Source organism: Neophocaena asiaeorientalis, unplaced genomic scaffold (assembly GCF_003031525.2).
Source record: "Neophocaena asiaeorientalis asiaeorientalis breed wild unplaced genomic scaffold, Neophocaena_asiaeorientalis_V1.1 scaffold40, whole genome shotgun sequence".
NCBI lineage: Eukaryota > Metazoa > Chordata > Mammalia > Artiodactyla > Phocoenidae > Neophocaena > Neophocaena asiaeorientalis.
The window spans coordinates 464965-492732 of record NW_020185335.1 but is presented as its reverse complement, the minus strand read 5'-3'; the positions used below and the strand labels follow the sequence as shown (position 1 = coordinate 492732).

The following is a 27768-nucleotide window of genomic DNA, read 5'->3' as shown; positions in this document are numbered from 1 at the left end:
CGGCTCACACATGCTCCCGCTCTCTCGCACCCTGGGAGCGCACTTATATGGGCTTCATGAGGCTAAGTAATAAACACTTTGTCTTCACCCTGCTATTTATGGGTTGCTTGGGGCACCCTTACCCGGACAGTTGGCTCCCGCAGACCCCGCATTTAATAAGGGACGGCAGTAAATGCAAAAGGCTCTGTGTGACCCCAGCTCCTGTTTTCCTGACCACCCGTGCTGACTGCACAGAAAGGACAATCTGCATCCATCCACCTATCCTCCAGGCTCCCCTCCTTGAGGCTAAATCCATTCCCATTCTTCCTGCCTTTGAGACATTTCACTAAGACATCTCTCTAAGATATCTGTTTCTATTTTACCACTGCCAGGGATTCTTTCATCCTTCAGGGATGGAACAACCATCTTGGAAAACAAGAGCAGCTCCAAAACCTGTAAGCCACCACCATCGCCTCCCGCGGGGCGCCGGGGTCGGGGCGGGGGTGGGGGGTGTCTCCGGACGGCCTCGCACGCGCGGAGTGAAGGAGCCAATTTGTCCTACCTGTGGCTGACCTCCAGGTGCACTTAGAGGCCTTGTGCTTCCCCTGCGCACATGGTGTCGGGGCTGTCGGGGCTGGTTGCAAAGGGGCGGGAGGCCCGCGTGAAAGCAAGAAGCGCGTCCCGGGCCGACAGGCTGTGTGAAGGCTGCGGAGGAAGACGGTCGAAGTGTCCCCCGGATGCAGGACCAAGCCCCGTCACTTTGGGGGCCTCTTTCACTCCGCTCTTTTGGGGGTTTCAGGGCTCTCAAGGCTGATGGGTCCTGCATGAAGACAGTCACGGCTGCATCCTGTCCGCCCGCGGGCCGTCACACAAGCCCCGAGCCCGGCCGCCTCTCGGCCTTGTCTTCATCTTGGGCTAACCCCTTTGTATCCTGAAAACACACAAGACAGAGAAGGATGCGTTAACTCGCCTTCTCCCCACAGAACACAGTTCACCATTGCAGCACTGATTAAATACAGGACATTATCTCACCATAATGCCCTCCTGGCGGCGTTCCCAGGAAAATTCTAACTAATCATAAAAATAGAAAGAAAAACGCAACCTAAATTCCATTCCTCCTCTTAAATGAGTGATGTGTTCATTTTTATTTATTTTTCTGGAAGCGAGGCGGGAAAAGAAAATGAATTTTAGGTCTTAGGAAAACAAGCTACTAATAGTACTAAGTAGAGCAGGGCAGTGGTGCAGACAGTGTGGGGATGTAGCCGGCAGGGCATGGGCGAGTCCCGGCCCTACCCCTGGCTGTAAACTGCGAGTTTTAAACTGGAGCACCTGGCAGGGCAAAGCCAGGATGGGGCGAGGAAGTCGGGTGGTAGTGAGGCCATGTGTAGACACATACGCACACACAGACTCACACGCCCACACAAGCTGGGCGCTCCATAGCATTTTTAAGGCGCTGGCAGGCAAACGCGCTGCCGATACTCCTTTTACGCAGGGCCTGCGTGCTTCTCTGGCATCATCCTTTCTGGACACTCTGGCACGGTTTAGCTATTCCCTGACTGGAAGAGTTTTTCCTGCAGGTTCTGCTAGCTAATTTCTACTCACCCTTTAGAGATCAGAGCAAATGGTATTTCCTTCAGGAAGCCTTCTCCAAAAACCTCTACCCTGACTCCAGTCCAGGTGCTGGAGCTCTAAGCCTGCCCTTTCTGGCAGTCACGTGGCTGTAATTAAGGCACTAATTGCATAGCAGGTTGTTTAAGGGCTCTCCCCTCCCTTAGATCTAAGAACGTGTTGGTCTCATTAACCATTTTGCACGTGCCTGCCTGGTAGGCAGTAGTTGTTCAATAAATGCCCATGTTGGATGAGTGCTGATGGGTTGGCCCAGCCTGTGAATGGTCCCCTGTGTCACTGGCAGGTCCCAAGTTAAGCAGCAACAAGCAGACGTGGAACCAGACCACGGTTTGCAACACTAAGTACCATGCCCCTCCCAAGTAATTTCTGCTCTTTCCTGCTGGGAAGACTTCGTGGGAGAGTTCAAAATCCTGAAAACCAGCTTCGGAGATGCTTCTCATCTGCCCTGAGTGAAAAGAAAATAAAGGACCCCCACCTCCACCCCTCCTGCCTCTACCTGCCCCCGCTCCTGGCATTAGAATCCCAAAGCTGCCATTCCCCATCATGGCTACTGCTGCAGTAATGGGCACTGCTACTTGATGGCAAAGTTCTAGCTGGGCTAATTAAGCATACTGAGCTAATAACCTTCCATTCTGGGACCGGTATTATTCATAATTTAATGTATTGCTGCTGAAACATTAACCTTTCGACAACTGGCATGCTGCCCACAGCAGCCCAAGTGCTGACCATCTTTCAGTAAAATGAATATTATTGTTAAAACAGGTATAAATCATTCATGCCTGCCGCTTTTGTGTCAGACCCTACGTGAAAATAAGCAGTAAGCTGGGTAATTTATTTACCTTTTGGTGATTATTTTTTATGATTTTATGATCATATTCAATGATTCATAAACATTGGCCCGGTGCCATTTTGTAATCATTTCACATTTTAAATATTGTGTGGCTGTTCTGCTTTTCATCTTTAAAAATTTCAGGATTGATACCAGGCAACTTAATCCAGACACAAATGCAATTTCATTTGAAAGAAATAGGGTGGGGAGCGGGGAGAGGAAAGAGTCCCAGCCCCATTCATTTGAACAAAACCATTTTCAACAGAGCTGATTGGAGCTTGCCCTTGCTACAGCGTTGCACTTACTGTAGCAAACTTTCTTTGAAGTTTAACACACAGAGGGTGCCTTGAAATCTGGATAAAAGCACAGGAAAACAGTTAACAAGCTTCTGGTTGGAAAGATGATGGGGAGGACCTCAAGGGTGGAGGGAAGCCTGGAAACTCTGGCCTCGGGCCAAGAAGGTTGGAAGCCACAAGCCTGCCTGCCAGCACCTGGTTGGAGAATGCGATTACATCCCCCGGGATCTGGAAACTTTACTGCCCGCCCGCTCCCGCTGCCCGTGCTGTGTTTGGGCTCCCGGAACGGTTCCAGAAATTTGCCTTTTCTCCTTCTGGCAACAAGTAGGAACTGGAGGCTGAGAGGCAGGCAGGTCTTTCATGGCCCGAGAGCTCAGGAGACCTCCCCACCTTCCACAGGCCGTCTCCCGGGAGCGCTTCGTGGTTCTTCGACCAGTGAAAACACAGAATTCCCAGTATGTAGGAGCTGAGGCCGATGTTCTGATGGTGGGAAGGAAGCGGGGCCAGGAGCAGGCAGAGAGTGTGACATTGTGTTAGCACTGTTCCTCCAGGACGTCCAGGAGTAAGCTGGCTTCTGGAGCCTCATCTCACGCCAGGCGTGTTGGCCCAGAGAAGCGTGCAGCCAGACGCCGTCGCCCCAAACGTGGGAGATGAGGTCTGGAAAGGCGGCCACGGGTATGTGCTGTAAACAAATACCCACGTCCACCGGGAAGCCCAGGCAAGAGCAAGATAAGAGAAGTGTTTCTTTCTGGGACAGTTTGAATCGTGTAGCTCTGAGATGGCTGCTTACTGTGTTTTCTTCCTTTAGTCTGCTTAATTTCCCGTGTACAGCTTTCATGTTTTTTTTTTTTAAAAAATCGACTGTCTGGTTTTAGATTTTATGTGATATATAAATGTGATATATATCACATAAAATCTAAATATCATAAATGTGATATACCTATATCTCCACAATAAAAAAATTAAATATTAATTAAATAATTTTAAAAAATGCTGCTAGCTATCCTAATGTCAGGAGGTTGTAAGCATTAGAACCGTAGGGGGCCCCATGACCATCTGAAGCGGGGCTTATTGCTTCCCTCCGTCTGTACTTAGAAGTTGAGAACACAACCCTCAACCTCCTGACGTTAGGAAAGCAGCTTTTAAATAACATATATTAATTAAATAACTGTATATGTAATTATTTAATTTCTCATTGTGGTGAAATACATATAGCATAAAATTTGCCACTGTACGTGTTTTTAATGCACAATCCAGTGGAGTGAATCACTGGTTTACATTCAAAACGGTGCATGTCTCTCACCAGTAACTATTTCCAAAATTTCTCATCACCCCCAAAAGAGACTCTGTACCCATTAAGCATCAACTCCCCACTCCCTCCTGCCCTCAGCCCTCGGAAACCTCGAATCCACTTTCTGTCTCTGTGGAGTTGCTTATTCTGGATATTTCATATAGATAGAATCACACAATATTTGTCCTTTTGTGTCTGGTTTATTTCACTGAGCATAATGTTTCCAAGGTTCATCTATGTTGTGGAATGTATGGGAACTTCATTCCTTTTTATGGCTGAATAATATTCCCCCGTATGGATATACCACATTTTGTTTATCCATTCATCTGTTCATGGCCATTTGGGTTGTTTCTAGCTTTTGTCTATGAGCATTGTTTCTGGCTTTTGGCTGTGAATTGGTCTATGACAAACCGAGTCCCTAGTATACAGGTACTAATATATTTTTTCATTAAAGGTCATTGCCCATTATACACACTGATCTGCCTTCATCTCGAATGCTCTGCTTGTTAGCTTGGCAGAGCTGGCCTGGGCACACATGGCAAAGCCATTCATGCCTGGTAATTACTCTCCAGCCATCCTGTCAGCACCTGCCACCTAAGAGCACTTCTTGTAGTCACCTTCTGGCATCACTGAGCCTGGTGCCAGTTGTGAATTCTGCACCAGTAGGTTCCAGTCTCTGCATTGGACTTGATAAAACACGCTGCTTCTCAAGTATGATGAAGAACAAATTAAGAAACAGAATAATCTGGCATGAGTGAAATTCCCTTTCAATCATGTCAGCCAGAGCAGATGTTGTCATGAAATTTGATGTTATGGATTTACTTCCTAATATAAAGTCTAAGAGGGAAAACAGCATAAGAGCTGAAATGTGAATTGGACATGTCTACAGAGTGTGAATTGGATTCAAGACAAAATATTGTGAATGGTTAATAGGGTCAGTCTAAGTATACTTGCTGAAATAATCTCTTGGATATGCAAATATTCTGAGAACTACACTGTCAAGTATCTATTGTATCCTCTTATCTATGTGTTCACAGAACTGCTACACGTTATAAGAAACGAAAAATGTGAATTTAAAAAATAATGTCACCCCAAAATAATACTTTACTTTGAAGAGTAATTTTTGTTGTCAGGGTTTTTTTTTTTTTAACTTTTGTCACACACCAGCCAACCAGGTTCTTAAAACAGCATTATTTGGAAATAATAAGAGGTGAACTTTGTGCGCCCTGTTCCCAGCAGATACAGAAGTGGGGTTGGGGGTAGGCAGGGAGTGGGGACAGGTCACATGCTCAACTTGATCTGGGTCCCTCAGTCTGCCGTTAGCATCTGCCATGCCTTGGTATTATTGCAATGGACCTTTTCCTTCTACTATCTGGGGTCCCTTCAGTGGAATACCTTTTCCTGGGAACACTGTCTTGAGGACTTGAGATGTTAGCTACATGTTCACCATCTCACTATAATAATCAGCCGGTTACACCTGAGGATGGGGGCAAGGAGAATTAGGACAAAGGACACTTGGAGAGAAGCCTTTGGTTTCACTGTTGGTAATTTCCAGGATTTCACCATCAAACTGCTCACTAAAACCCTTAGCGAGTAACCAAACTGTGAGCTTCATTTAGTTTCTTTCCCTCTCCTTTTCCTAATTTCTGCGAGTTGGGCTGGTGAGCAGGAAGAAAAAATTTAAAAATGGTCAGCAGATGGATGGCCCTTACCCCCACCCCCTACTCATGTCCTACAGAAGTTCCCTCCCCCGTCCCCTCTTCTCCCTCCCCCACCAGTTTGCAGACACTTACTCATCCATGTTTCCCCAGCACTTTGAACTTCCCTCTGTGATAGCACTTCTCATGTTGCATGACAGTTCATTTGTTTTTGTATATGAACTCCTCAGGGCGGGGATTAGGTCTCATAACTCTTTCTGTCCCAATCACAGTGCTTGGAAAATTCTAAGAGCTTGATGAACATTTTCTGGGTTTGATGAAATAACAACTTTTGTTTACAGAGTTTTTTGTTTTTACATAAGATCATCTTCCTGGATCTGAGGACCAAACTAGGGTTGTTCTGGTGGATACTGTGAGAAAGACATAGAAACCAAGACCAGGAGTTTAGTGATTTGGCTAAAGTCCCAAGGTAACTGGGGGGGGGGTGTCTCCTGATGCCTCTTGTCAAACCCCTTGTCTCATGGCTTCTCATGGAGTATTTGGTGATGTGAACTCAAAGGAAGAAATGGCCAAGTCTCTTTGGGACAAAGTCAATTGATAGGGGAGATTATGAAAGACATCTGTCTCCACCTGGAGCATTAGGTGGGTCTCCAGAGGCCAGCCACTGAAACTATTTCCAAAATAATGGGGCAAAATGATGTGTTTAGCTTCCACACCTTGGAATTAGGTACTACCTATGGATTTAAATGTGACCATTTGGGCAAATCTCTCAGTGAAGTGCTGAGGACATTTTCTTTTTGAGGGACTCTGGAAAAATGCTCACCAATTAAGGCAGGCTGACTTACAGTTCATAGACTTAGCTATATAGACAATGGAATATTACTCAGCCATAAAAAGGAACAAAATTGGGTCATTCGTAGAGATGTGGATGGACCTGGAGTCTGTCATACAGAGTGAAGTAAACCAGAAAGAGAAGAACATATATCATATATTAATGCATATATGTAGAATCTAGAAAAATGGTACAGATGAACCTATTTGCAGGGCAGGAATAGAGATGTAGATGGAGAAGACGGACATGTGGACACAGGAGGGGGGAAGGGGAGGGTGGAACAAATTGAAAGATTAGAATGGACGTATATACACTACCATGTGTAAAATAGACAGCTAGTGGGAACAAGCTATAAAGCACAGGAAGCTCAGCTCGGTGCTCTGTGATGACCTAGATGGGTGGGATCGGGGCAGGGGGAGGGAGGTCCAAGAGGGAGGGCATATAGGTATACATATAGCTGAGTCACTGCATGTACAGCAGAAACTAACACAACATTGTAAAGCAGTTATACTCCAATAAAAAAAAAAATAATGGGAACAAACAGAGCATCCAGAGAACAACTGCTTCTGGGCTGCAGCTGACTTGAGGTGTTGACCTGCTCTGCACTCTCTCCACCTGGCTAAGTCCCAGTCAACTTTCAACACATAGCTGAAGTCTCACTGACTTTAGGAAGCCTCCCTTGGCCATCCCTTCAACCCTGCCCTCTGCCCCCCAGTGTGCTCCCACAGTGTTTCACGTTCATTTCCATCATTACACTGTAGAGTTTGTCCCTCACTTGACTGTGTGCTCCCTGAAGGCAGGGGCCTGTCCAATATGTCTGTCACTGGGCCATTCTGAGAGCACATGAGATGATGTAAGTGTCCTGCAGAGGGACCGTGACCACCAGATATCAGCTTACAATACCCAGCCATTCATTGTGCTTGGTGACACAAATTCTTCCATAAATACATCGTCGGCCACTGTTTTTTTTTTTGTTAACGATTTCTGTTTGCTAATTCTACAAAACAACAACAAAAAAAAACAAACAAAAACACTTTCCTGGTCTTCTAGGTCAAAATGTGTTCTCGTGGCCTTCAAGACCTTTAAGATTGAGATTTCTGGGGCTTCCCTGGTGGTGCAGTGGTTGAGGGTCCGCCGGCCGATGCAGGGGACACGGGTTCGTGCCCCGGTCCGGGAAGATCCCACGTGCCGCGGAGCGGCTGGGCCCGTGAGCCATGGCCGCTGGGCCTGCATGTCTGGGAACGGAAGAGGCCACAACAGTGAGAGGCCCGTGTACCGCAAAAAAAAAATAATAATTGAGATTTCTTTGGATTCAGTCTACCCGCTGACTCCTCATCTTTCTCACTTCACCATGTACATGCTGACCTACCATCTCCAACCTCTGTGCTTTTGCACACACAGTCTCCTCTGCCTAGAACGCCAGCCCCAGAACCAGGAGAATCCCCTCCATCATCCAAAACCCAGATCACATGGCCCTCTGAAGCCTCCCCAGACTCCTTTCCCCAGGTCATGTTAGGCTTTTCTCCTCTTGGTTCCCTGGACTTCTGCTACTGCCTGACCTTTCTCATCATGCTCTGATTATTTGTTTCCTTTAATTAGAGTGCAAGCTCTCTAAGGGCAAGGATCTTGTTCTTTATTCCCGCACACTGTGCCAGGGGCTAGGTGGCTGGATGAATTTTTTTTTAATTAATTAATTAATTAATTAAAATTTTTATTTATTATTTATTTTTGGCTGCGTTGGGTCTTTGTTGCTGTGCACAGGCTTTCTCTAGTTGCGGTAAGCGGGGGTTACTCTTTGTTGCGGTGCGCGGGCTTCTCATTGCGGTGGCTTCTCTCGTTGCAGAGCACAGGCTCTAGGCATGCAGGCTTCAGTAGTTGTGGCACACGGGCTTCAGTAGTTGTGGCTTGCAGGCCCTAGAGCACAGGCTCAGTAGTTGTGGCGCACGGGCTTAGTTGCTCCGTGGCACATGGGATCTTCCCAGACCAGGGCCCAAACCCGTGTCCCCTGCATTGGCAGGCGGGTTCTTAACTGCTGTGGTACCAGGGAAGCTCTGGATGAATGTCTGTGAAAGAAGAATCTGTATAATTTTCCGTTTAATGAAGTTGAAGTTCTTTACCAGCTCTGAGAAGACTTTAAATGTACACTGGTTTTTGTATGGTGTCAGCTTTTGGTTTCCAGGACTTTTGTTCTAACAAAAGGAGAATGAGAACCCAGGAATAAGCAAGTTGCAAAGGTACAAACTTTCCTTCTCTAAGGGCCATAAAAGGTTGAGCGCTGAGACAGCTGCCATCCTGCTGTCCAATTTCACCCTGTTTATTGTAGTCTTGGGCCTAATCAAGATGGCCGATGTGACATTTGCAACTAGTTTTATGCAAGATGCAAAATCTTGTGCAACAATAACCAGAAAAACTGTTGCAATTCTATGCAAATTGGAAAAAACTGGGGGCTGATTTGGCCTTTGCAGATGTGACTTCATTTCTTTGTCTCCATCATTCATCACAGAGGCCCTGCTTTGGAAACTTTAAGTAATTAAAACATCTATCAACTATCCATCGACAGCGATGGCGATGTGCCTGTGTGTAGTCAGTCGGTTCCATTCCAAGGGTGTTCTCATGTGATAATTATGTAACAACACACTTTGTCACTATGTGGGTAATGAGAAATGGTCATGACACTGTTATCTTATCAGGCATTATTAAGTTTTGCTAATGGATGAGACTTTCTATCTCACTTTAGTTCTATCTAACTTTCTATCTCACTGATTGGCCAGTAGAGTCACTTGCAACACCAAAAAGCAAGTGTTTAAATATATATTTTTAAATTAATTACTACTTAGTTTTATTTATTTATACCCAGCCTTACAAAGAAAGAAAAAGGATTTAAGGAAGCTTCGAAGACACAGAGAGGTCCATGTTACAAGCGGGTGTCTAAATGGAAGCCCTTTAGGCAACCAACAGACACTGTCACGACTACATACTATGAGATATCACTTTACTGACACATTTGTCTTTCCTGACTCACCCAACAAGGGTGATAATTCCCGCCTCTGTACCAGCCCTGTGCCCTGAATAAACCTATCCTGTAGTGTAGCTCCTATCATATTGCAAGTCTTTATACCCATGTCTGTGAGCATCTTGGGGGCAGGACCCTGGCTTATTTACTTTTGTACCTCATGTACCTAGAACGGCTCTTCAATTAAGCAAGTTGATGATGAGGATGATGTGTAGTATTGGGTAGACTCAGTTTTAGATGTGCCCTTTCCCCCCAGATTCCCTTTTCAGCCCATCCCTGAGCACACCCACCAGTACCCCTCTGGCTGTCCCTCCTACTTCCCCATCAATCTCTTCCCCATCAGGCCCTGTTCGCAAGGGGCCCAGTCCTGCACTGAGTCTAGTCATCTCTGCTGTGGTTATAACAGGGTTAAAGTTGAGCTTTCTAATCGCTCCCATGAGGTCTTATTACCTGTTGATTAGGTCCTTTTGGGATCAGCATCAAACTGACAACAATAATAAACACTCCCTTCTTGGAACTCAGTAATGACCCTGCCTGCCCCACAGGCCTGGTGGCTGTGGGGAGGGGCACTGTGTGGGCCTGGAAATGGCAGGCCATGCTAGGGGGCATTTCCTGGAGATTTGGTGGTGCAGGCGCAGAGGTGCAGCTGACAAGCTGACGGGCACCAGCTTGAGATTTTTGCCTGGCTGGAGGCACCTCTGTTGTTATAGCACAAGGTGCTCAGAGGACCCTCCACAGCCAGCCCAAGGACTTGAGTGATGGAGCTGGGTGGTTTTTCCACAGGACTTGAGGAATTTCTGGAGAATGGCCCTGTAACTGTTTCATGTGTATTTCTCCAAACTTTTTTCTATGTGCATATAAATGTGAATGAGTGTGTGTGTGTGTTAGTTTTAGTGTTCTTATTATAAAAATGCAATCATACTAAACATTTTGTTTGGCAAATTGCTTTTTTGTTCACCCAACCATCTCTCTTGGACACCTTTCCCTATCAGTGCTTAAAGTTTTGCCTCAGATAATGTGACCTACAAGGGCTTAATTTCCAAAACACACAAACAGCTCATACAATGCAATAACAACAACAACAAAAAAACTCAATCAAAAAATGAGCAGAAGGGCTTCCCTGGTGGCGCAGTGGTTGAGAGTCCGCCTGCCGATGCAGGGGACGCGGGTTCGTGCCCCGGTCCGGGAGGATCCCACGTGCCGCAGAGTGGCTGGGCCCGTGAGCCATGGCCGCTGAGCCTGCGTGTCTGGAGCCTGTGCTCCGCAGCGGGAGAGGCCACAACAGTGAGAGGCCCGTGTAAAAAAAAAAAAAAAAAAAGAGCAGAAGACCTAAATAGACACTTCTCCAAAGAAGACATACAGATGGCCAACAGGCACGTGAAAAAACGCTGAACATCGCTAATTATTAGAGAAATGCAAATCAAAAGTACAATGAGGTACCCCCTCACACCGGTCAGAATGGCCATCATTAAAGGTCTACAAATAACAAATGCTGGAGAGGGTGTGGAGAAAAGGGAACCCTCCTGCACTGTTGGTGGGAATGTAAATTGGTGCAGCCACTATGGAGGTTCCTCAAAAAACTAAAAATAGAGTTGTCATATGATCCTGCAATCCCACAACTGGGCATGTATCTGGAGAAAACTGTAATTCGAAAAGGTACAGCACCCCAGTGTTCATTGAAGCATTATTTACAATAGCCAAGACATGGAAGCGACCTAAATGTCCATCATCAGATGAATGGATAAAGAAGATGTGGAATACATACACAATGGAATACTACTCAGCCATAAAAAAGATTGAAATAATGCCATTTGCAGCAACATGGGTGGACCTAGAGATTATCATACTAAGTGAAGTAAGTCAGAAAGAGAAAGACAAATATCATATGATATCACTTAGTGTAGAATCTAAAATAAGACACAAATGAACTTATCTACAAAACAGAAACAGACTCATAGACGTAGAGAACAGACTTGTGGTTGTCAAGGGGGAGAGGGGGTGGGGGACGGATGGATTGGGAGTTTGGAATTAGTAGATGCAAACTATTATATATCAAATGGATAAACAACAAGGTTCTACTGTATAGCACAGGGAACTATATTCAATATCCTATGGTAAACCATAATGAAAAAGAATATGAAAAAGAACATATATATATGTATAACTGAATAACTTTGCTGTACAGTAGAAATTAACACAGCATTGTAAATTCAACTATACTTCAATAAAATAAATTTTAAAAAAGCTTTGCCTTAATGTGATAAAGAACATTACAATAATCCAGAATAAGAACAAAGCAAAATACATTTAACCATTCTCTTGTTGTTGAACATTTCAACCATCTCCAATTTCTCGGTATTACAAATAAAGCTACAATGACATCCTTATACATTTTCTCGTGTACTTGTGCAAGTGTATATTGTGAATGGTTGTGCCTATTTGCCCACCTAACAGTAATGTCTAAGTGTGTCCTTTCTGTGGCTCCTGGTTAGTATAATTTTACTTATTTGTGACAATTTAATTGTAATAAAATATATCTCAGTGATATTTTAATTTGATTTTCCCTGACATTGCATTTATTATGGAATTAAAAATATGTAATTCAAACCTAAAGAAAAATTATAAGAATAATCCAAAGAATTTCCATGTATCCTTTATACAAGTTCACCAGTTCTTTACATTTTGTCCCATTTGTTTTAGTATTTTTTTTCTCTTTTTATATCTGTGCTATCCAATATGGTAGCCACTAGCCACACATAGCTATTTATATTTAAATTGAATTAAATTAATAATTCAGCTCTTCAGTTGCATTAGCTATATTTCAAGTGCTTGGTGGTCATGTGAAGCTCTTGGCTTCCATATTGTCAGAGCAGGTATAGAACATTTCCATCATCATGGAAAGCTTCACTGGAAAGCTCTGAGTTATATGAATGCATATTTTTGAGCCATTTAAGAGTCAGTTGGAGAAATCATGTATATTTACCCCTAAACACTTCAATGTGTACTTCCTAAGAACATAAACATTCTTTTTCACAACCACAGTACAATGATCTAAATCAGAAAATTTAACATCAATATGACATTAATCCACTGACCCCATTTGAATTTCATCAAATGTCCCAATTTTTTTCTCTATGGCCATTGTTTCTTCTGGTCCAGGATGAAATCCAGGATCAGACTTTGCATTTAGTTGTCATGTCTCTTTATGTCATTGCATTTTAAGAATTAAGTATTTAAGTATTCAGTCCACACTATGAAATCCTCTGGGGTACGTAGCAGGTCTCATTTATATTTCCGTGCCCAGCATTTAGAGCAGGGCCTAGAACGAAATCAATGATTGGAAAAATGAACGAATGAGTGAATTTCTGTGCCACCTCTTATTTCATTCTAATTCTAATTATTCTAATCATCATACCTCCTCATTCCCTGAAATCAAAACAGAGGAGGGCAACAGATGATTATTTTGGAAACATACTTTCAAGAAGACACCTAAGAAAATGTATTAATGTAGGGCTGTAGACTGGCACCACCATCTTTGGAAGACATTGTGGCAATCAATATTTAGAAGAAGACGTCTTCTTTGCCCTAGCGATTTCACTTCTTAGGACCTACACCAGAGAAATTCACGCATATCTGCACAACAAAACAAGCGTAAGGATGTTCGCTGCAGTGTTGTTTGTAATAGGAAAATAAAGAAATAGCCTACAGTCAATCAGTAGGGGAATGGTTAAAAAATGCATGTGGTTATATCCATGTCAGTTCATTTAAACGTTTAAGAAATAGTTGTAACTGTTAACATAGTAGTAAAAACACCTATTATGTGACAGGTAATGTTAGAGGTTTAAGGGACAAAGAAATGAAGACAACATCTCTTATTGAGCCTATATTTTGGTAGAAGGATTATGGAATGCACAGCGGCAGGTAGAAAAAATGAGATGGGGCTCTACATAATGACAACAAAAGATCTCCAGAGCATTTTAAATAGTAAAGAAACAAACAGGCAAGCTGCAAAATAATAACAGTCAGGATATATTTTATGTTTAAAATCACAAAATCAATCTAGACATTTCTGTATGTACACATATGCATGTGAATGAAAGTTTTTCCTTTTGGTCTGAACGGACACACGCCAAGCTGTTACTACCTCTGGGACTGAGTTTTGTTTTATCCTATCTTGCTTGATTTTGTTTCTTCTATGAGAATGCTTTCATGCATTGCTAGTGAAATTAAAAGTAAATAACTAAGCACACGAATGGGAAGCCTAATCGTCAGGCAGCGAAGGGGAAACAGCCGCTACCTAAGCATTAGAGAACCGAATGCAGTTACTACAGCATAACCAGAAGAAAGATTGGCCTGTAGACTCTTGCCATTCATAGGAAACAGCACCAACCAGTACATGAAATGCTGTGCTCTCACCAGCTTCAACTACCAAGCTTTATTATTTATCCTAAGTCTTAGCAGTTTCAATATTCTCTAGGAGGAAAGAAGGAAATTAATATTCACTGTATACTTAACACCTTCCAAACACTTGTCCTATTTACTATTTCATTCTGTGCCGGGAACTTCAGAAAGTATTACTATCCCTCCATTTTAAAGATGGAAAAACCAAGGCTCAGAAGGTTTAACATGCTTGTGCAAAGTCTTGAATACACCAGCTAGCAGGTGATGGAGGCTAATTCAGATTCAGTCCTTCCCAACCCCCGAAACTCACTGACTCTGCCTTTCAAGAATCCCTTAAGGATGGCTGGAGAGCGGGTTTGCAGCTTCAGGATCTCAGTGTCTGTCCTGGGTGTCTGTCTCCTTGTCCTTTTCCTCGATTTTTAGGGATGCTCTAGAACAAGCTTTGGGTAATGCCCTGGGCATGTTTGACACACTTCTCTCCAGAGTACCCCCATTTTTCTCTGTTCCCATCTGCCCATGGTATCCCATCTCAAGAGAGAGAAATAAGGAACAGTGTCAATGAAGAAGAGAGGATGAGATAGTCAGAGAAAGAGAGGCAGGAGACCACAGAGGAGTCGATAAATAGAAGACAGAGAAAATGAGCCGGGGAGGGGAGGGGTTGGACCTGTGATACAACGAACTATGGGAATCTCGGTGTCATGAATTACAAGGATGACAACAAAGCCACGCAGGAAGGATTAAAAAATAATAAACACTTTTACTTGGGGCTTCCCTGGTGAAGCAGTGGTTGAGAGTCCGCCTGCCGATGCAGGGGACGCGGGTTTGTGCCCTGGTCCGGGAAGATCCCACATGCCGCGGAGCGGCTGGGCCCGTGAGCCACGGCCGCTGAGCCTGTGCGTCCGGAGCCTGTGCTCCGCAGTGGGAGAGGCCACAACAGTGAGAGGCCCGCGTACCGCAAAAAAAAAATAATAATAATAATAAACACTTTTCCTAATAGGATGGGAAGGGGGAGGTTAGTGAAGGGTGGAGAGGAGAGAAGCGCCCCAGACACCACCCACTTTCCTTCTGCGTTGAGGGGAGCTGGTGGAGGGTCCCCAGATGCTGCCCTGGCTGACCAGGAGGGAAGTCTGCAGCCCCTCTGGATTCGGGCGTGGCAGGGCCCCTCCACACCCCGGGAACATGCTCCACACTTGAGGCCCAGACGCCCGCAGAAGGCCTGCACCTTTTATGTAACTGTCTTAGGGATTTTCAAAGTTTGCCCTTGGCCTGAAAGTCTCTGGGCATCCATGCAAAATGATGAAACAAATTAAACAGTGCAGCACCAAACCACGGGAGAAAGGGTGAGGGGAGAAGAGAGAGAGACAGAGACACACAGAGAGAGAAAGAAAAGCAGTTAGGACAAGAGACAAACTGGAAGGAAGACAACGGGAGAAAAGAGGAAAGATGACAGGAAAAAGAGATGATAAGAAACAAGGAGAGAGGGAGAGAAGCTGGCAGAAAGAAGGGAAGGGGAGGGAAGGGAGGAAGGAAGGTGTTTTATATTCCTAGGAAGGAATGTATAATAATATGTAAGAATAATATACAAGAATATAAGACTGTTCCCCATATCCTGAAGGTCAGTAAGTCTGGCTGGGAAATAAAGAACAAGTTCTAGTTGAGGGTTAGCAAAAGCCCTGAGGAAGTACGAGAACTTCTGCCAGCTTCCACAAAGCTGTCTCCCAGAAATTAAAAATCCAGGGCCAGTCATTGTGCACATGGCCCACGTCTATCCATGCTCATGTCCACATTACAGCGTAGAGAATGAGGCTTCATCCAAGGTGTTGCTTTGATGTGAGTAATTACAATTAAGCAAGAACTCCCGTGGGATATTATCACATACATCTACTATGTGAACTACCAGGGTGAGGTAAGGAGGCAAGTGCCACAAATACACAGGAAGGAATGTTCCAGAAGAGATAACAGGCAGTGGAATCAAACATGGATGGGAGGTCTTGATTCCTACAGATGGGCTCCATACACAGAAGCAGGGAGGCCAGAGGGTTCCCAGGAGATGAGATTGGAACATGGCGAAAATCCTGACCTACCTCATCCTAGGCTCTCCTAGCACATCCTGTTAAACAGTCTCTAAGAAAGGGAGACTCACATGCTTTGTGAAATTGTACGTGGTAGCTGTCTAAGGGCTAGAAGAAATGATAAGAATCTCTCTATCCAAGGCTATTATTTTTATTTGCTTCAAAGCAGAGGCTAAAATGAAGGGGGAGGCCATTAGACTAGACCTTAACTAAGGTAGTGCTTTCAAACTCTGGGTGTGACCCATTCGCGGGTTGTAAAATCAGGTTGGTGTTTGGTGACCAGCTTTTCTTTTCTTCCTAATAGAATAGAAAATATCAGCAAGTACCTCGTGTAGTGAGGGTAAATACCGTTGCATGAAACTTTTGATCTGGCTACATATGCATACATATTAATACACATACATGCATAATTGTATACTGGGTTGTGAAGTACAGTTCATTTCTTATCATGAGTCGTGGCCTAAAAGTTTTTGTTTTGTTTTGGCCACGCCACACGGCTTGTACGATCTTAGTTCCTCTACCAGGGACTGAACCCGTGTCCTTGGGCGTGAAAGCGCGGAGTCCTAACCACGGGACTGCCAGGGAATTCCCTATGGCCTAAAAGTTTGAAAGCCAGTAGTCTAGATGTATCAATGAAGCATAGAGGTTTTCGGCTAGAAAATAGAAATTTCCAGGTTTGAAATGTATGATCAAACAGAACCTCTGGCTGTGGTTGCTGTCCAATGGAGTTGACCAGAAGCAAAAGATGGAAAGCCCTTTAACTTTTCTTGAGGTGTGTCTGCCACAGAAACTCCATGAATGGCGGACAGTAGTTTGCAATTGCTCAAATCTTAGGAAAACTTTAGGATAATCCCTAGTGCCCAAACTTGCACCAAGCGGTTGTGAACTGCTAAAGCAGTATCATTCCCAGAGAGCACATCCTTCCAGCTCCTTTCTCAGATATGCTCATAGAGGACAAACGGAAAGAGGTGATCCTCCTTGGTCTATGCTGGATACCAATAATTCTTTCCACTGCCAAGAGCCTTAGTTATTTCTGTTCTGTAGGATATGCTATGCTCTTTTCCCTGTTTTTCCAAACAGACTTTTTCTTGTACACATCCTGTTCTTTATCCACTGTATTGGGGGTACTGGGGGTAGATAACTTATCATTTAACCACAGGTCACTGAACCACAGGAGCTACCTCTATATTTCAAGGAAAGAGATTTCACAGGATGTAGTTATATGAACCTTTGGGTTCTTTCCATTTGAGTTGCATGAACTTTTATGTGTTTTATGGGCATTTGGGAAAGTCTTTCTGTGGAAGATGGGCATGAATGGGTGTTGAGTGGGCACCCAAAGGGGTTGACTGTAGTTGGCATTTGTCAGTTGCCACCGGGCATCTGTGTCCTCCTCTCCCACCTTAACAGCATCTAGATTTTCCTCTGGATAACTGCACCCGCATGCAGCCTATGGACTTCGTGGGCTGTTCCAGCCGTGAGCTCTGATGACTTGAGTCAGTGAGCACCTTTCATGTCCCGGATTACAGCTGTTCCTTCAGGGGTGGGCATAGTGTCCTGGGATGGCCCCATCAGGTATATTTCAGGAATCCTACTTGGAATGATGGTATGAAACACTCTCTACCACTGACATAAATGAGGGAACATGGGGCTCCAAACTTGGCCGGCAGGCGTCCTAAGACTCCAAGGGGAACAGGCTTTAGGACAAGGTCAACATTGTGGTTGACAGAGTGAGGGGAAGAAGAGCTCTGGCCCTTCTTTATACTCTTGAGCACTTGAACCAACCAGCCACGTGGCCTGCCTTACCTCTGGACTGTTCCCTGTGAGCCAGTAAGGCCCCCTCACCGAAGCATGCTTGAGGTGACTTCTGTTGGTTGTAGGAAATACATACTTCTTCCACTCCATACTTTGTTTTGCCAAGCTCCATCATCTCAGATGTGGACTTGCTGAGCCTCTGTCCTAAGCTTCCAGGAGGGTGGTTTCCTTCAAAATAGGGTTTAGTGGCCTCAGCCAGGGCCTACACCTGAGGCCCAACTTCTCTGTGCCCAACTTCCCTCATATATTAAGTACATTCTTATGAAACACATGATCCTTGATTCTTTTGGAGCACTCAAGGCTCATTTGACTGTCTCTTGCCTCTTCCTCCACATTTAGCTCATTTCCCACCACTAGCCTTGCCCATTATGCCACAGTAATACTAAACAGCTCCGTCCAAACCCCATACAATTTTATATGACTTTGCTGACACTGTTTATTTTTTCCTGCCAAGGATGCCCAATCCTCTCCACTTTCTTTGCTTCTCATCTATTTATCCTTTTAGACCTGTGTTCTCCAATATGGTAGCCGCAAGTCACACATAGCTACCGAGTTCTTGAAATGTGGCTAGTGGAAGTGAAAAACTGAATTTTTAATTTTATGCCATTTAAATTAATTTAAATTAAAAAATGTATATGGAACAATATAAAATATGTTTCTATTAAACACACCTTTATTGCTTTGATAGGACTACATTTTACTTTAACTGTTGAGAAGTTGGTGTCCAAATTGAGATGTTCTGTAACTATAAAATACACACTGGATTTCAAAGACTTTGTACAATAAAATGAATGGAGGGCTTCCCCGGTGGCACAGTGGTTGAGAGTCTGCCTGCCGATGCAGGGGACACGGGTTCGTGCCCTGGTCCGGGAAGATCCCACATGCCGCGGAGCGGCTGGGCCCGTGAGCCATGGCCGCTGAGCCTGCGCGTCCGGAGCCTGTGCTCCGCAACGGGAGAGGCCACAACGGTGAGAGGCCCGCGTACCACAGGAAAAAAAAAAAGAAAAAGAATGTAAAATATCTCGTTAATAATTTTTATATTGATTAGGTAGTGAAATAGCAATATCTTGGATATATTGGTTTTAATAATATATGTTAAGATGATTTTCTCCTGTATATTTTCACTTTTTAAATGTGGTTACTGGAAAATTTTAAATTACATACATGGCTGGTAGTATACTTCTACTGGGACAGCACTGGACTAGACCCTACCAGGTTTCATCTCCTTGAGAAACCCTTCCCTGGTCACCCAGGCTAGGTGCAGTGGCTTCCTGGCTTCTCATGACACCCTCTTACATAGTACTTATGTCATTAACCAATACGGTCACTTCATGTGTCTGTCTCCCTCCCACCTATCCCCAGACTATAAGTTTCTCAAGGGCAGGGACCATGTTTTATTTTCCAGGGCCTGCACAGTGCCTGGCACATAGTAGGTACTCAGTAAATACTTGTGAAATAAACTAATGAATGGCTAACCACATCAAGTTCATGATATCACAGGTATTTCAAAGAGAACTTCCACGCACAACTACTTTCTAGATTGATATGCTATCTTAGGGCTTCCTGCAGGTCCAGTCTTTTGGCTGAGTCTCTTGGTTACTATGTGCAGTGCCCAACCTGGGGGGCTGTACAGAGCAGCCCTATAGGCTAACCTTTCAGCCTTTCCTAGAACCCTGATCCTGAGAGGGTACCAGATGGGTGCAGAGCGGGAATGGGCAGACAAGGATGAGCTCCAAGAGGAATGGAGGGAAAAAAAGAGGAAGTGAGGAATGCAGGAAGCAAGCCTTGTCCCTCTGCCTTCTGTGGCAAAGTGAGCTGAGCATTGCTGCCAAGCAAACAGTGGTGTCGAAGGCCGGGGAGGAGAAGCAGGGCTGGCTGTGGTATGCCACTGGGTGGAGTTAAAATTTATAACAAGGGAGAGGCAACTGAAGAAAAGAAAGATTCTTTTAAAAATTCTGCTGAAGCCTAATTAGAAAAAAATTCCATTCCCTCATGCTAAGTTTTAAGAGACTTCCCTTTCAGAATTATTTTCAGTCTGGTAGTAACAGGCAGGAAGAGTGTCAGATGTTCACCAAGCTATAAAGCGGATACTCCCCACCCCCTAAACACAGAACCTGCCCATATTGCTTTTCTGACTTGGGTTATGAGGATACAGGATATGAAGTTGTCAAGGCATAGATCTTTCCAGATAGGAGTGTCCCTTGTGGTAGATTGAAAACAGAATGGCTGAAGTATTTTGCAGCTGTTCCCACCAAAGAAGTGGAGTAGATTTTGCCAGGCCTTGAATCTGGGTTATACCCATGGGACATTAGACAGCCTGATGCAACCAGAGGCTTGAAAAGTGCTTGAACACTGAGGCTTGCCCTCTTTTGCTCTTTTTGGAGCCCAGCCACCATGTGAAGAAGTCTAGGCTAACCTGCTAGATACTGGGGACATGTAGCTGGTTACCCCTGTGGATACCCCTTATATGCTAGACATGTATGTGACACCACCAGGGACCACCAGGCCTCAGAAAATCCTCCAGCTGACTGCACCATACAAGCAAAACTGGGCAAATCCAGCAGAAGAACTTCCCAGCTGAGCCCAGCCCAAATCGCCAACCCCCAGAATGGTGGGCCAATAAGTGATTGTTGTTTGAGGCCTCTAAGTTTTGAGGTGTTCTTTCATGTGGCAAAAGCAAACTAATATATTCTGACAAAGAGGCGTGGAAATCCATAGAGAAATAGCCACCTTATTATAACAGAGTGATTCAGAGTATGGGCTTTGGAGACAGGCAGACGTGGTTCCAACACTCGCATGATGTGCTCTCGGGCATCTTTGGTAAAAATGACAGTACCTACTTCATAGGGTTGTAATGAGAACTGTGTCACCCAGCGTGGCACATTGGAATTAAGATAATTTGGGGATAGTTTATAGAGGAACAATTGTATTTACAAAGGTGTGCTCAGGGTTCAGGGACCCACAAGGGAGAGTGCAGTGCCCTGGGGCCATGTTATCACTGCAGGTGTGAAGAGACAAGGAGGTGACCAAGAGCTGGAGACACAGCAGGCAGGATCAAGAGGGCCACCTGGCAGGAGCCATGACCTTGAGTTGAGAGACGAAGCTGCTCCGCAGTGACACGTCTGAGAAGGAGCTGGAGGAATAAAAACTCTGACCCACGCTTTTTCCTCCTTATTTCCTGCCAGTGTTCCTTGTTGGCCAAATCCAGCTGGGAGCCACTGGACATACAGATCAGCCTCCTGTACAAAAAGTAAGGTGACGAAGGAGGGAGAGTAGATCTGGGGTGAATAATGTGCATAAAAGAACTGAGTATGCTAACACATATATATGGAATTTAAGGGAAAAAAATGTCATGAAGAACCTAGGGGTAAGACAGGAATAAAGACGCAGACCTACTGGAGAACGGACTTGAGGATATGGGGAGGGGGAAGGGTGAGTTTTGACAGGGCGAGAGAGAGTCATGGACATATACACACTAACAAACGTAGTAAGGTAGATAGCTGGGGGGAAGCAGCCGCAAGGCACAGGGATATTAGCTCAGTGCTTTGTGACAGCCTGGAGGGGTGGGATGGGGAGAGTGGGAGGGAGGGAGATGCAAGAGGGAAGACATATGGGAACATATGTATATGTATAACTGATTCACTTTGTTATAAAGCAGAAACTAACACACCATTGTAAAGCAATTATACCCCAATAAAGATGTTTAAAAAAAAAAAAAAAAGAACTGAGCACGTACCTGACACCCAGTAATTATGATGAATTATCATTCATCTATAAACAAGGTCTATAAGAGGCAGAAAAGGAAATGAGTATTTTTTGCTAGGGTGACCTAGAGAATATTCATGGACAAGATATGCTTTGGAGGGATTGGGAAAATAATAACAAAATGATAAGAGCAAATATTTATTTGGAATTTACTATGTGCAGGTACCATTCTTTACACCTTATGTATGTTAATTTATTTAATCTTCATAACTATCTTATGGGGTAAGTACTATTATTATCCCTATTACACAGGTGAGAAATTGAGGCAGAGAGAAGTTAGATAACCCAACTGAGGTCACACAGCTAATAAGTAAGGGAGCCAGGATTTGAACCCATTTCGAAGGCAGTGTGGGGCGTGACCTTTTGTTTTTTTAGGCACAGAGCTAGAAAACTCTTATAGAGGAAGTAGGGAGTTATCCAGGTGGAGTAGAGTGCGGGGTTTCTGCCAGAGGATAGCAAGAGACAGTCTGGAGAGAGCGAGGTAAGGACCAGACTACTGAAGACCAGAATGATAGGCTGAGGAATTTGCCTTTATTCTGATGAGCGACGGGAAGCCACTGAGGATTTCTGAGAAGAGAAAGGCAATCACAGCAGAGTGCAAGGAAGATAAATCTTTGTGCGGCATGAAATTAACAAAGCAGGGAACAATGGGAAGCCAGGCAACCAGCTAGAAGATACTGCAGTAGTCCAAGCACCAGGAGATGAGGGCTTGAATAAGATGACAACACCGAGATGAAGGGCAGGATGTTGGAACTGCACGCAAGGGAAGGCTCAACAGAACGAGGGGACTGATGAGCTGGGTGTGTCAAGTGGTGGGGGTGCTGGAGAAAGAGAAACAGGACAAGAGGTTTGGGACCCAGGTGAAAGGGTCACGATGGTATCAGATGGACCACTCAGCCACACTTAGTGCACAAGTTGAGAAAAAAGTGTACGTCATCCAGTCTTGCGTTTTTTCTAGTTATAACACAAATGCCATGAAGTTGTACCAACCCCTAATCAATTGCAAAATAACAACTGATTTTGCAATATCAGCTCCTGGCAGATTCACTGGTGAGGCTGGAATGAGGATGGGGAGGAATTCAAGGACTGCCTCCTGTGGTGGTAAGAGACCAGGGTTGCAGGATATTGTGAGATTAGTTCTGGGGAAGCTGGAAGGATGCTTGGTTGCCCGGCGACAATGCTGTCCCCACGGCAGCCCTGGGTTTCCTGCAGTCCCAGATGCATCTTATTAAAAGGAAAGAAGGATGGCTGGCTGACACATTTCCCGAAGTGGCATTTTCAATGTCCCAAGTCTTGGTAACTTGTTTATAAGTGGCACTTACAACATACAAGGGCAGGGGGAAAGTGGGGAGAGGAAGAAAGTTCTCCTAGGGTCTCGAGCACATGAGGAGTTGATCTTGACTCTATGATTTCAGCTCGTCTAACAGACACGGTGTGCAGAGCCTCCTTGAAATCCACCTGAAATGAATTAGCCTAAAGTAAAAGTAGGTGTTTATCTCAAGTCATTGCCTCGAATAGCTGACTACCTGTTGGAAGAAGGTTCTGATCGATGCAGACCAGAGCAGCCGTGCGTGAGCTGTTACACAGCGGTTAGTATTGATCAGAGCTAAAGGCTGCCGATAGGAATGCGGAATGAACTGACAGGCAGAGAAGAGGGAAGGAGGAGGCAGTCTTCGCTGGTGGCAGCCGTACAGGGGAAAGCCAATAAAAAGTCAATTCCACTTAACTGAATGGCTGCTAACTAAATATTTTTGGGGCTACAGCCTTCCCAGGTAGCAGCTGGAGCATCTCTGTTCCAGAACTGAGATATCAAGCAAGAGCTGGGCATCGACAGGTGAGATCACAGGGCCCTGGTGATGGATGGGGGAAGAAGAGAGGCCCCCGAACAGAGGGATGGGTGGCCCTAGTCTTGACTGAGCTGACTGGGTGCACTGGAGGACAGCCATGGACCACGGAATGCTGCTGATGGGAAGGAAAGGGACAAGAGCCAGTCTGGGATTTGTGACACAGTCTCTGATTAATTAGTTCGTTTAAAACCTTGATTCTTTTCTCTGCACTTAAGGGGTATTGAAACTAACTGCTGCAGTAAGAGAAAGTTGACCAAAGGCTGGTCCATTCACAGAGAGAGGCAGAATGGTGCAACGCTGAGCTGCTAAGAGACTGGCTTTGGGAGATTCGGTGCTCACTGACAACTTGTTTTCTGAACTTGCACGTGCTCAGGATTGCACTTCTCTTTCTTGAATTAGGTATGACTATGTAACTTGTTTGGGCCAATGAAATGTGTGTCCCTTCTGGGTGGACATTTAATTGCTAGTGAATAACTTTCCTGCTCTTCGCTTGCCACTGTGATCATAGGTGATTGTGTTCATATGGATAAGAGCAAAACCCCCTGGAATGTTAAGCTAACACATGGATGGTTGTCCAAAACTGCACTGGATTTTGTGTGAGTGAGGAATGAACTTCGATCATGTCATGCTGCTGAACTTTTGGGCCTGTTTGTTACCCAGCATAACCAAACCCTTTCTGACTGGTACAGGGGGATTTTGGTTTTTAGAATCCTGTGTCTACCGGTAGCTAGTAGTTGTGTGATTTGGCCCATTGCTTAATCCACCCATATCTTGGACTATGTATAAAAAGCATATAAAAATAGTAACAACAACAATAAAAATTATGATGTATTGAATGCTTACGAGGTATAAGCACGGCATAGGCTCTGCTTATATTAATTCGTGCAATTCTCAAAGCAGCCCTGCAGTAGGATCTATTATTATCCTCATTTTACAAATGTGGAACTCAAAGCTCAGAGAGGTTAAAAGACTTTCCCATGGTCACACAGCTTGTAAATGACAGGCTAGAATTCAAGCCTAGGCAGATCACTCCAGAACACTTTTTCTTAACCATTTTCCTACCTACCATTTTCCTGGACCTCAGCTTAGTCGCTTAATAAATAACAGGTCTCCCAGTACAGGCTCGGGAAGAAATTCACCAGTTGGCTCACACTCAAGCATTCTATATGGGAGGAGAAGAGAAAAATGTGGCTAGTATTTCTTTTGCTCTCTCACTAGTCTGTCTACACCATGCCTTCCCACAAGTCTCTGTAAGGTCTGAGCCTGTCTGGAATAACCTTCTCCATTTTTTCCCTCAATCTTGGGTTTTTCTAAGGCTCCAGATCAATTCCCTACTCATTCATGATACAAACAAAGAAACTCCTTATCAGTGGAAGAGACTGAATGGACTTCTGTCAAAGGATGCCATTCTGAGGAGTTTCTCATGTATAAAATGGGGGTAATAACCCCCATCTCACTGGGTTGTTATACCATTTTTTCATCTGTTTTTTAACATCATATTCTAGGTTCTAGACACTGTGTTATGTGATTTTATATGTGTGTGTTTGTACACACACATATAAAAGATCTATCTGTCTATCTATCTATCTACCTACCTATCTATCTACTTACCTACCTACCTACTTAACGATCTATCTTTTAATCTTCACAGCAATCCTAGGAGATAGATAACATGTCCATTCTACAGATGAGAAAACTGAGGCTCAGAGAATTTAAATACTTTCCCAGAAGTCACTCAGCTAGAATGAAGGATGGGGAGCTAGTTCAAATTATAATCCCAAAGCTTGGTCTTTTTTCTGTTAAACTCTAGTACCTTTCTCCCTCTTGTGTAGTTAAAATAGAATAAGAAGTTAAGATTCTCTTAGAGTACAGGGCCTGGCACATAATAGCAGCTTAAGAATTGGTAGCATGAATTACGTTCATTCATAAACATTTATTTATTTATTTGTTATTTTACTTTATTTTTTTGCTGTGTGGCTTTGCAATCTTAGTTCCCTGACCAGGGATTGAACCCAGGCCATGGAAGTGAAAGCAATGAGTCCTAACCACTGGACCACCAGGGAACTCCACATAAACATTTATTGAGCAGCTTCTATGCACTAGGTAGTGTGCTCCAAGAAATTCCTAAAGGAATTTTTCAAGGAATTTGAAAACAAACATATAAGGAAATCATTTCTTGTCCCTACTGCCTTTCAAGACACTCTTGGGCTGCCCACAGCGCCAACTCCTTAGAAAGCATCAAACAGAGGGGATCCCAGGCCAAACGAGTGATGGGATACAGGGAGTGGCAGCAGCCCTCATCATGCTGGTGTGCTTTCTCAGTGGGTCTGGGTCCATAACCTGCCTGCAGGCCATCCGGGTAGCTGTGTAGGGGTGCGTGGAGTCCCTGGAGAGCAGAGCAGTGCAGAGCAGTTAAGACCCTGCTGCCTGCTGGGCACCTGCCATTCAGCATCGCAGTCATGCCTCACAACAACCTTTGGGATGGCGATGAGAGTTGCCTCATGTCCAAAACAGGACCAAGTTTACCCACGACACCACCCTGCCCTTTCTTTCTTTCTTTTTTTTTTTTTTTTTTTTTTTTTGCGGTACGCGGGCCTCTCACTGTTGTGGCCTCTCCCGTTGCGGAGCACAGGCTCCGGACGCGCAGGCGCAGCGGCCATGGCTCACGGGCCCAGCCGCTCCGCGGCATGTGGGATCTTCCCGGACCGGGGCACGAACCCATGTCCCCTGCGTCGGCAGGCGGACTCTCAACCACTGCGCCACCAGGGAAGCCCTCACACTGCCCTTTCTTTATGACCTTAGGTGAGGAGAAAAGGATGGTGACGGAATTCTCCTTGATCATAGTTAGAATTTACCTGGATTGAAATGTAGATTCCAGCCAGCCCCAGGGGGAGGAGAAAGAGTGCTCTTATTTCATCAGCGGAACCACCGTGAGATCCCCAGGAATAAGGGGACTGACACTACATACCTCCTGCCTTTGTGCCGGGGATCATGCCAGGCTGTCTCCTTATACCTTCCCCACATCCTCCCATCAATCACTGACCCCACATGATTGATGAGAAACTGTCTCAAAGAGGTTAAGTGGTGCCTAGGATTGGTCCTTATTTTCTCCGTGCCCTTATGACAACATTTAATAATTTTTCTGAGTAACTGGCCCTTCTAAGTACCTTAATTAGGGAGGTCATCTTTGCTCTCTGCTTGTCAAACGTTAGTTACTTGAGAAATGCCTTCCATTTATTGATATATCAATGTATTGATGTGTGTGTGTGTGTGTGTGTGTGTGTGTTTATGTGTGCATGCGTGCCACCTCTATGCTTGGGTTCCTCTCAACCAATATTTTGGGTATATGCCGAGGGGAGTGTGCTCAAGCTATTTTGAGTTTCTGTACTTAACTCCTGGCAACTTTAATAAACTTCATTCCTTTAGGTAGTAGACTTAATATTTTAAGTATGGTTTTAATTACCATCCTTCTCATGTTGAAGGAAAAACCGGGAAAAGGTGGGGGGGAAATCTAACCTATGCGCATTGCCAGTGATTTCACTCTTTGTGAGAGCGAAGGCCAGAATTCCAGAACAGAGAGGCTAGAGTCTCTCTAAATTGTTTCTTCAGGCATGGGCACATGATGCTTAAATCATTTTGAATTTCGCTGGGTTCTATTCTTCTAGCACAGGCCGTAAACATTTATCTTTGGGCTTTCCCAGAAATGTGTCTTATGGAAGGGATTAGCTGTTTGCACATTTCAAGTTCCGAAGGTGAACTCCTCTAACCTACCCCACATAATTAAAGTGGAAAATTTCTGGTGGAGAGAGAAAAAAAAAAAACATCAGGGAAAATACCATGTTTGGGAAGAGAGCTGGACTCCTACGGTCTCAAGAGATGGCTCTGCATTCTCGGGCACTTAATTATAACCCATCTCGCTGGGCGCTCTAGTTCTTCCCTCTGCTCTGTCTTATCTCTGCGTTGAGATGATCAGCAGCTTGAGGGCGTGGCACTGGAGTGGGGAGAGTGGTTGGTTTTATGGTATAATATTTAAAAATGACTCAATCTTTAATGTGGAGTATACAAGGAAGAAAAGATCAAGTAACAAAACAGAGTAATAGTTTAATTTTTTCCGATAAATCCTGTTGGTATAAAACAAAACCAATGTGTGGAGCTGGGTTTGAAAACTCAAATAATACAGAAAAAACCAAAATGAACATGAAAACCCCCGCTCTCCTCACCCGCGTTTGGTTCTGCTCTACAATAACTATCACTGTTAACATTTTCTTGTGATTCCTTCCTTCAATTTAAAAAATAAATATATATTTTATATATATATAAAATATATATTTTTTATATATAAAA

General features: G+C 44.4%; 1 protein-coding gene across 1 annotated transcript in view; it reads right to left on the bottom strand.

Annotated features, from left to right (window-relative positions):
- Nucleotides 1-23289: 23289 nt before the first annotated feature.
- LOC112393453 (putative uncharacterized protein C16orf47) overlaps nucleotides 23290-27768 on the bottom strand; it is a 14849-nt gene continuing 10370 nt past the window's right edge. The window contains 4 exon segments of the mRNA XM_024735705.1: nucleotides 23290-23457; nucleotides 23459-23503; nucleotides 23505-23539; nucleotides 25690-25810. Coding sequence (XP_024591473.1) covers nucleotides 23290-23457; nucleotides 23459-23503; nucleotides 23505-23539; nucleotides 25690-25810 — 369 coding nt within the window.